This window comes from Dermacentor albipictus, chromosome 4 (genome assembly GCF_038994185.2).
Source record: "Dermacentor albipictus isolate Rhodes 1998 colony chromosome 4, USDA_Dalb.pri_finalv2, whole genome shotgun sequence".
NCBI lineage: Eukaryota > Metazoa > Arthropoda > Arachnida > Ixodida > Ixodidae > Dermacentor > Dermacentor albipictus.
Window position 1 is genome coordinate 70,818,615 of NC_091824.1, and position 10,457 is coordinate 70,829,071.

General features: G+C 46.0%; 1 protein-coding gene across 1 annotated transcript; it reads right to left on the reverse strand.

Annotated features, from left to right (window-relative positions):
* Nucleotides 1–1,624: 1,624 nt before the first annotated feature.
* LOC139059538 (coiled-coil domain-containing protein 1-like) lies at nt 1,625–2,636 on the reverse strand. Its single transcript, XM_070537961.1, has 2 exons — nt 2,463–2,636; nt 1,625–1,780 (listed from the first exon to the last, which is right to left on the reverse strand). Exons 1-2 carry the CDS (start codon nt 2,634–2,636, stop codon nt 1,625–1,627), a joined length of 330 nt encoding a protein of 109 aa, XP_070394062.1.
* Nucleotides 2,637–10,457: the final 7,821 nt, after the last annotated feature.

Here is a 10,457-nt window from a genome sequence, read left to right on the forward strand (position 1 = left end):
GCATTGCCCGGTAGCGATTGCTATGCTTGCAGAAGCTAGAACACGAAAGCGCTTCATCGAAACATCTACAGGAGCTGAACACTGATGAACAACACTTCCCACAAAAGGACAGCTGAAATTCTGGATTCGATTACATACTGAATTCGGTAATCGCAGATTTAGTCCGCCGCTACTTCTAAGTCATCAACAGGGCTTCTTGTGCTGTTTTGTCTTCTGCATGTGCTTTTTCTGATTTATGCTGGAAAAGAAAAAAAAAATGGCTTTGGCTTAGGTAAGGTTAAGCCCAGGATGCGAAGCATACTAGCCTTTATTTTAGTTGTTGAACCACTGTTTAGCCTGGTGAACTGCTGTTGCTTGGCTATATTTGGTTCGGCTAGACGAAGAAACAACTCATGCATTACTTCTTCGCCTTCAAGAGTGGAACGCGACAGCGTTCCCGTCGACCCGCCAAGGGGTGTAAGACAATGGGCTACAGGGCAGCGACTACGCGCCCCGCATTGGACGCGGTGAGCGTCGAGCAAAGCAGCGTTCGGCGCGGCAACGAAATGTGCGCCTGAGCAAGAGACGCACGCCTTAGAAACAGCGCGTTTCTAAGGCAACACCGCATTCACTAGAGGCGCTTTTGTACCGCTTTGAAGCGTTGTACTCGTGGCTCAGTGGTAGCGTCTCCGTCCCACACTCCGGAGACCCTGGTTCGATTCCCACCCAGCCCGTCTTGCAAGCGTTGAGCCAAAGCCACTTCTCCTCTGTCGTGACGTCACGGTGTCACGTGATTTCATGGTCACCGCCGCGCCTGAGGAGCTGGGTTGAGCCCTCGTAATATGCTTCGCATAAAAGAAACGTGGTTGAATAGTGTGTTTGTCGCACTTTTTTTTTTCCAACCGATGAAACGGCGAGCCGGGACAGGAATGACTTCGGAGCACTGGCTTTGCCAAGAATTAGAAATCACGGGACCGATATCTCGAGAGAAATATCCAGATGAAAAGCAGGGAGGCTTAGATTCGAGTTTCCAGATTGCTACCCTGCATTAGGGTGGGGAAAGTCGGCTTTCAAAGGAGGGTAAATAGAAACGTATAGGGATAAATAAAAAAAAATACAGGAAAGGCTTTTCCCTTTACAGGCATTCTCACAGTCCGGTGGATCTTACGAAGTGCAGTAGCACTTGCATGACCTTCTGATGAGATGAGAAGTCTCGTCGATCCTGTAGATTTTCTTCCGACAGAGGCTGGTCGTACAACTGTCTGAGCATGACTGAAAGCGATTGTCTGTGAACACTGTACTGTGGGCACTGGCACAGATTATGACGTATAGTTTTCCGGGCCGCCTCAGCGGTCAGAGGCAGTGGTATCACCCATCCCTGTGCGATACGCTCAGATCTTTGTTTCTTTCTTTTTTCTTTTTCTTTCTTTTTTTCGTTATACGGAAGATGTACAACTGCAGGAGCTGGAGCAAAACGTGAATAGCCGGGATATGCCTGTTTGTCGGGCCCTAGCTCGGTCGAAGGCATGGCTGACTGTTATGTTTCCGTAGGCCAGCTGTGGTCAGCAAGTAGAAGTGAACACTAATGAGAAATCACATCTTTGTAATATTGCTGCATCCTGTGAGTGCTACATGACACGAGGCCTTAGCCGTCGTCCTCGCCGTCTTCGTCGTCGTCGTCGTCGTCATCATCACCACCACCACCACCACCACCACCATCATCATCATCATCATCATCATCATCATCATCATCATCATCATCATCATCATCATCATCATCATCATCATCATCATCATCATCCTATATTATGTGCCAACTGCAGGACGAAGGCTTCTCCCTGCCATTTCCAATTGTCCCTGTCCTGCGCCAACCGATTTCAACTAGCGCCCGCGAATTTCCTTATTTCAGTGTTCCACCAAGTCTTCTGCCATGCTCGACTGCGTTTCCGTTCTCTTGGTGCCCATTCTGAAACCCTAATGGTCCAATGGTTATCTAATCTGCACATTACATGACCTGCCTAGCTTCATTCTTGTCTCTTAATGTCAATTAGAATATCGGCTATACCCGTTTGTTCTCGGATCGAAATCGCTGTCTTTCTTTCTCTTAACGTTATGCATAGCATTCTTCGTTCCATCGCTCTTTGCGCGGTCCTTAACTTAGTATCAAGCTTCATTGTCAATATCTAAGTCTGTGCCCATACATCAGCACCTGCAAAATGCACTGATCGTACACCTTCCTATTCAATGATAATGGTAAGCTTCCAGTCAGGAGCTGACAATGTCTGCCGTATGCGATTCAACCCGTTTTATTTTTCTACGAATTTCCTTCTCATGATCAGCGTTCCCTGTGATGAATTGACCTAGGTAAAAGTACTCTTCACAGACTCTAGAGGCTGACTGGCGATCCTGAATTCTTGTTCCCTTGCCAATCTATTCATCATTATCTTTGTCTTCTGCATATTAATCTTCAACCCCACTCTTACACTCTCCCTGTTAAGGTCCTCAGTAATTTGTTGTAACTCGTCTGCAGTGTTGCTGAATAGAATAGTGTCATCGATAAACCGGAGGTTGTTGAGGTATTCGCCGTCGATGTTTACTTCTAGGCCTTCCAAGTTTAATAGCTGGAATACTTCTTCCAAGCAGGCAGTCAATAGCATTGGAGAGGTTGTGTCTCCCTGTCTGACCTTTTTCAATATAGGTTAGGTATCTTCCTACTTTTCTTGCGCAGAATTTAGGTAGCTGTGGTATCTCTGTAGATATTTTCCAAGGTATTTACGTAAGCGGTCTGTACTTTTTGATTATGTAAAGCCCCTATGACTGCTGGTAGCGCTAATGAATCAAACGTCTTTTCGTAATCTATGAAAGCCATATAGGGAGGCTTATTGCACTCTGCAGATTTTTCGATTATGTGGTTAATGACATGGGTGTGATCCATTGTAGAGTATCCCTTCCTGAAGCCACCCTGTTCCCTGAGTTGACTAACGTTCAATGTTACCCTTATTGTATAGGAAGTATTTTGATGAATATTTTATATAATACTGGGAGTAAGCTAATGGGCCTATAGTTTTTCAATTCTTTACTGTCTCCCTTTCTGTGGAATAGTATAATGTTTGCATTCTTCAAGTTTTCTGGAACCCTTGCCGTCGATAGACTCTTCGTATACAGAGCCACCAGTTTTCCAAGCATTAGGTCTTAGTAGGCCTTAGTACGCAAGAACAAGCATGCCTGCACCGCATCAAGCTCAAGGTGTCGGAAATCACTCTGGTATTTTCATGTAAATAACGCGAACATGGATATAACGCGAGCGGGGACTTTTGGTCTCATGTAAAGAAGTTATACTACCATTATAAGGCGATGTGATATCGGAAAGAAACAAGAAATGACGCATAAAAGCAGATGCCCGCAGTACGCTTTATTGAAGGTCACTGGAAACTGCCATCGCAAAATACAGTGAAGGAATGAATGCATACAGAACTTATTCGCTGTCACTGATGACGTCTTTGTCACTGTGGATGGGAACGGCGTCCTTCTCCAAGGTTATTGGACCGGCATTACTTCAGAAGGGCGCACGCAGAATTTTTGTGTTGTGGATTGGGTGTTGAGATACGGCTCCGCAAGCGTAGCGATTGCGGTGTTGCCTAGCTAATATACTTAAAAAAAAACCTTTGTTTTCTTTTCGTGTCACGTATGTACCCAAATATAACGCAAGGTGCCTTCTTATGCCGGAAATATCGGAAAAAAGCTCGCATTACATTTGTATAACTAGGGTACTTTAAATGCAAACTTCAGTTAATACACTCGCCAATGTGTTGGTTGCGCAACGTTTGTCAAGACTCGCCGCGTGTTTTATGCGACTGGCAGTGGATATGCATGAAAAGGGCAATCCCTGACTGGTGCGTTGCATTTTTTACCATGACTTTCACTTGAATCTGCTGGGCATTATTGGCCCGTGGAGAAACACTGCTGCCGTGTTGCGCTCAACGAGAGTGCTTCTACAATTTTTGAAAACTACTGGCTGTACTGAGACTTTATGACCTGGCTGTGTGTGTGGATACTTTCGTATGTGCTGTTTGTATGTTTCTCTGACCACTGTTTATATAACTTTCGCCCAACACTTAGCGTAGGATGTCAGGCCGTCAGCCGGGTAAAAATCGTCAGATTTCAATAAAAGCAGCGTCTCTACCTCTTCTCCTCTCTTTCTTTGTCTCCTGAAAAAGCGTACTATCAAAAACGAGTGAACAGTAGAATGACCTGTAAGATGTTGATCAGAATTTCCAGTCCCTACAGGCGGCCAGCGTGTTGTTATGATGATGATCATGATGGTGATGATGATGATGGATCTGCGCAAACGGCGTGTGCAGCAGCGGGCAGCAGCGCATTTGTAGTTGCCAGCCTCCCGTGATGGCTGGTTCCAAAAGCGCTGTGGCTGTCTTGTCGCCTCTTAATAGCGGAAAGTGCGCCTTCTTTAAGGGGACAGGGTAGGTCTTATTCTTGCCATGCATTTTAGGCTATGTTCGTGACCCTTTTTCTCGTGATCTGCTGGGGTTAGAACATTAAACTTGGTGGCATTGTAATCAGCAATGTTAGGCAGTGTTACTGAACCAGGATTATTTCTTTTTAAAAATTAGTTTTTTTCTTTTCATTTTTTTACTGGACCCACCAAATTTTAAAGCCAAAATCTGCAGTAAATAGCCTGTAAACAAAATTCCCCTACAAGGATATTTATAATCCTGGTTCAGTAGACTTTCTGTAATGTTTACTCAATATCTGGAAGATATTTTGTCCCTAGCTCTTGTAGTTTCTAAAAAAAAGGGTCAAATGCAGCAAAATTTGGTGTTTTGAGATAATTGGCTTTGAAGTGGAAGAAAGAGCTTTATTGCAATATAGGAATACAGAAACAAATTCTGGCACATTTTTTCAATAGCCACCAGCCTGGTAGTCCCCTCCATCGTCAACATTTGTTTTCTGTGCTAGCTGCCTTGTTTTCCGGGCCTCCTTAGTTACCAGTCGTGTAGCCCTCTATGCAAAGTACAGTTGACGCCGGTCAACTTCGCGCAACCACTGGACTGTGAACCGTCCTGGAGAAACTCCGAATGACCTCAAAATGACGGATCTAGCAATGCTTGCGTCATTAAAAGTTAGCACAGCATCCATTGTCGCTATTTTCAGCGTCTTGAGGCCAAGAAAGACATTCTTTGGAGCGCGCTCCCATACAACGGTGTTGGGCGCCTCATTCGCGTTCTGAGTTTTTCCATGGAGACATTTCCGGAGAAGCTCAGGCTTTGAGAGCTGCTGAAACACCGGCGTTCCGCTTCGAGCGTTCCGCCGAGCTCGAAAGCTTCGATGCAGACGCTCACGTGGTGGCCACGGCGCCCACTCCTGGATTGTGTTGCGGAGAATTGGCGTCATTGGAGGTCTACCTAGGCCGGTTTCCGTTTAAGATACGTTTTTGAAGCACCGCTTTGGCTTCGTCATTGCATTACCGCTAAATAACCAGCACCAAGGTATAAATAAATTCGATTGTCCGCGAAAACACGCCAAAGCACGAGCAAAACGCCGCGCGTTGCGAATAATCCAGCTGCGTCTTAGGATTCGTTTGGCTAAGTGAAATATGGTAGCTAGGTTTTCACTGTTGCCAGATGAGTGACAGCCATTCTACTAAACGTGACAAAAACAAGGCGGTGAAAAAAAAATTTTTTTTTCAGTCTAGGAGAGGCAAAGTTACCGAGCATGTGTCAAAGGGGGCGTGGCTGGATGCTGCCTAGGTTTCGAAAAATGTTGATCTTGAGGTAGATATTTCGCGTGCGCGCAAATGAAACACTGGGTCATGTTAAGGAAAGAATAGAGATTTTAAATTACACAAAAACAAAAAATCGATTTTTTTCGGAAAATTTGCCTACCCTTTAATGCGATTACGCTTCAGGTCACAGAAATACACCAGGCAGAAAATTTAGCTTGAGCATCCCGAGCCATTGCCTGCGTCACTAGCAAGGTCGTGCACTGTGTCCGTGTCACTGTGCAAGTGACACTGCGTCCGTGTCACTTCGCGCTACAGTCCAAGATCATGTCGTGCAACTCGCCGCATTGGCTTAGTGGCTATGGTGTTGCGCAGCTGAGCAAGTGGTCGCGGTATCTGATCCCGACCGCGGCGGCCGCATTTCGATGGTGGCGAAATGGAAAAACGCCCGTGTCCCATGCATTGGAGGCACGTTGATGGTCCCCTGGTGGCCAAATTAATTCCGAGTACCCCCACTGCGGCGTGCCTCATAATCAAATCGTGCAGCTGCTGCTGCTGATGATGATGATGGCACGTGGGGGCTGGAATTCTTGAAAAACATAACGAGCCGCAATGAGAAGTACTGTTGTGAGCAATATGAGCGGCAACACGCGAACGCGTGGCAAATAGCTTCGAAACGGTGTTAGAGCTTTACGCGGATGGTGCTGTCGTAAACAGAGGGGAAAGGGGGACGAAAAGGGTGTTCTGCTAACTGTTGGCACTCCCAACGCGCCTGCGTTTGTCGAAAACGGTAGCTTAAGGCCATTTTATTGGCCGCCGATAGCAGATAAGACGGTGACGAGCATGGTAACTTACAGCGAGTCATTTTTTTTTCAAGTCATGCTTTTTTTTTTTGTGAGCCGCTCTTATATAGGCGCCCGTTCCTGCGTTTAGCGGAAGGTATTCTCAGATATAATCCCATAGGACCTGATATATATCGTATGGAGCGCATCATTTCACGCGTTCTAGGCAGTAGGACAGATTTCCCAGGGAAGTAGCTCTTGAATGTTTACGCCTCAAAATAGTGCTGCTATTGGCCACGCTTCGGCACGCAAAGTTATCAGTAACTGCAATATCAAACATCTTGGCCAATGCGCGCTGGCGATGCGAAGTTCCACACTTTGTATAAAGATATGCATGGTGGGAGTGCCAACAGTTATTAGAACAGCGTCCTCCTTTCCCCTTTGTTTCCGACGGCGGCCGCCACGTCTCGCGCATAGCAGAGTTCGAGGCTGTCTGACACGCGCTTCCGTGTTCCCGCTCATACTGCTCCCTATAGTACACGTGGTTGCACTAAGGATATATCCTCACTAAGGTGCAGCGGACGCGTTTCTTCCGCAGTCGCGTTCTTGCGCGGCCGTCCTCGAGAGATGCAAGAGCGTGCATGCTTCTCCATCGCTCGCCACCGCGGCTACGACTGTGACGACAATGTGCAGAGCATGTGCGCGCGCTTTTCTGCGCAACAACGCCTGGCGCGACAATCAATTAATAAACTTAAAATTCGGCAAACACTCAAGACTGCTTACGTGTGGAAATGCGAAAGCATTTTACCGTTTGTGAACCTGAGAGCGTCAGAACGCGCTCATGTTTTACACGCATGGCGTGGCGCCACCTCCTCCACACCGTCATGCGTACCAAACTCGACACGAGCACCCGAAAACTGTCTGCTTGCGTTTCTTTCGTATCCAAATCGCAGCTTAGGGCATTAGGGCATAGGTTGGTCTCCGTGAGCTTTCCGTCCGGAATGTGAACCTAACAGACCGGAAATAAAAACGCCCGAAGGTCGTAAACGGCACTATCATGCTGTTATCGCAGGCCCACTGCACGGGAATGCAACATGCGCACTGTGGCATAGTTTAGAAAAAAATAATCATCCGAGCGAGCTTGCTGTGCACAAATTACTTTCTATTTAAAGCTGTTACCCTATTCTGTCGTTTCTCAGGCGCCGCAGGAAACTTGTGCAGCTAATACACTCCACAGAAATACAAGATTATTGTGTATCCGTGAATGTTGCCGGGCTTTTGAGCAGCATCTTCTTGCACCGGTTGTTGGTGAAGCCGATGAGGGAGCACTACCCGGACGAGTAACCTTCGTGTACTCACTCTGAAGATATCGTAAGAACGCGTCAAAATCAAGAAGCTCAGCAGATGCGGCAAGAATACGTCAGAACATGCGAACATGCCCGGCGAGCTCAGTCACTTTCTCCCGTTTCCTGCAGCCCTCCTCTGGAGACAGCACCTGGTTCCGAGAGTACGGCAGGGCTGACACTCGCGCAAAGAGGCTATCAAAAGTCTGGTTCGTAATTCCTGGTGCAGAAGCCCAAGTTCTGCTCATGATGAAAATGAAGCTTTTCAGCTCAAATTTAATGGTTCTATTTGTATTCCTAGCTTTATAGTGACGTGGCAGCATCATAAAGCGTAGCTGGATACATCTCGTGCTTCGTTTTAGATGCGCTTTGGTTATGCTTCATCATGCGTAGTTGCATGCCAGGAGGCATTGATTCTGGTAGTAGCCCATATTATTGTACTGAGGAAGCACAGCGTTGGGTAAAAAAAAAAGTTATTCGAGAAGAAAAAAAGTGTGCGCGAAGTTTATCACTCCTTCGGGAGTTCGATCTAGCAAACTAACTGGTTATTTACCTGGTTGAAAACGAAAAAAAAACAGTATGAAAACAAGCAATTACATTTGTTGTATTGATTATGCTGCTATAGGTACATAAGATGAGTTGTGTCTTATGTTTGGCACGCGAGATGCAACCTTTGTATACGCAACGCCTACTTTATCATCATGGATTGCGCTAGTTTTCGACATAATCATGCTACCCTATATGCAAGTTTCCCAAACGAGAAAACCAGGACAAAGCGCCAGATTACAAGCGACGAAGACAAGTGCTTGCACTCGTTGCTTGTAATTTTGTCGTCTCCGTGCTTTTCGCACTGTTAGCCTAGTGCCTCTATAGTTAGACAGGGTGAGGTCAGTCAAAGAAACAGCGCCTGTTCTATGCGAGAACTGAGCATCGCGAAGTGGTGACGGCTGTTAAACGCAAGAGGACAAGAATGAAATCGAATCTCGGTTCATGTTCCCCAAAGCACTCCTAGTTCTCTCGCTAGATGTCGCCCATTTACTCGGCGACGTTCGGTAAGGCCGAAAGTGCAATGAAATGCAAAAGGGTTTAGAGCGGCATTTCGTACATCCAATGATCTATCTGTAAACGTGGAAAGCAGCGAACCTTTCGTATTTCTTTCGTGTTGCGCGAAGAACGCGCATCATTATTTTTTATTTTATTTTTGTTTACCGTGTCCGCGAGTTCAACTTAGGGCCGTCCCCAAGTCTATACAAAGTAGTCTCGCGGGAGATACCGTTGATCGCCGCGAGGGATCCCGGGAGCGACTCGACTCGGAGGAGTCGATATACATGCGCAACTTTTTGCGTGAGCGCACCTATCAAGTAACGGGCTGCACTTGAAGAAACGATAAACTCAACCATGAACGACAAAACAGCAATGCGGGCAAACGCAAAGAAAATGTGGACTGAAGGCAATGTTAAAAAAAAAGAGATGCACTTCATGCGGATTTCCCCTCGAACTGTGCAGCATGGAGGAATTCAATATCTTAGTTTCTGTTTGTTTTGTTCAACTATGTGAGATATTGACGTCACCTTCCCACATTTTCTCTCGTTCTTTTAGGTCTCAAGAAACTACGAATGAAACATGTACAACCCCATCGTTTCATACCCTATTCCACGAGCATGAAAAACGGCGCTTGACGGCAGAGATCTCTAAATTTAAACAGGCAGTCGTAGGCATAAAAAACGCTGAAGTAGTGGTGCAAGAGGGAATAGAAAGTAAGTGAACTGAGTGCAAAAAAAAATAATAATAATGCCACTGGAAAATTTATATTTTTCTTTGCAGAGGGGGAACGAGGAATTTAGACGCAGGCGAATTGGACTGGAGCTGCCAGCATGTTCAAAATAAAGGAGTTTTCAACAGACAGCCCTGCTTAGGAAGAAGAAAGCATGATAACGAAAAAATAAAACGCACCTTGCAGTGTTCATGAGAAATTGAAAAGAAATTTCAGCATGGCAGGAAAGCTCTGCTGCAGCGAAGATAGTTTCTCGTCTAAGCCGAATAGGAGTACACAAAACGAGTTGTAGGAACGTTATTAATGAAGCCATACTCCAATTTCACCGTTTGCTGGAGGAGTGTATATAGAGTATGGGAACGAAAAGGGCGGCCGCAGAAACAGGGGGAACACGAACAAAACAGTGGAAAATAGAAGATATGTTGCCGCGAACGCCTCATTTAGGCGACAAACCACAGACGTGTGTTGGCGGTGGAAGGGGCGCATAACTGAGCATTGATGCTTAACAGAGACCCATCGGAAGGAGGCTGTGGCAATGAGCGTACACGAAGTCAGCTGGTTGGCTTTTGTGTCTGGCAGTGCTTGTTGTGTTTCCAAAAGTGAGCCATCGTCAAGGATTCGTGGTCGCAAGAGCAGTTTCGTGGTCGAACCTTAAATTGAATAGCAGAAAAAAAACAAGCAAAGCTTGAACTACAAAACAATTTTCAGGCTAAATGAAAGAATTCTCATCCCCCTGACAGTAGCACGAAGATAAATTTTTTTTTTCACCTGTCATGGATCCATTTCCCCTTTGTAGATTACGGCAGAACGGATTTGCCAAATTTCCAGCTAGCAACTGTTGC

Excerpts from the sequence above, each read along its gene's own strand:
- LOC139059538 (XM_070537961.1), bottom strand. The coding sequence starts at position 2,636 with ATGCTATTGACTGCCTGCTTGGAAGAAGTATTCCAGCTATTAAACTTG. Across the intron at positions 1,781-2,462 it reads AGGACCTTAACAGGGAGAGT|GATGATGATGATGATGATGA; the intron begins GTAAGAGTGGGG and ends CACATAATATAG.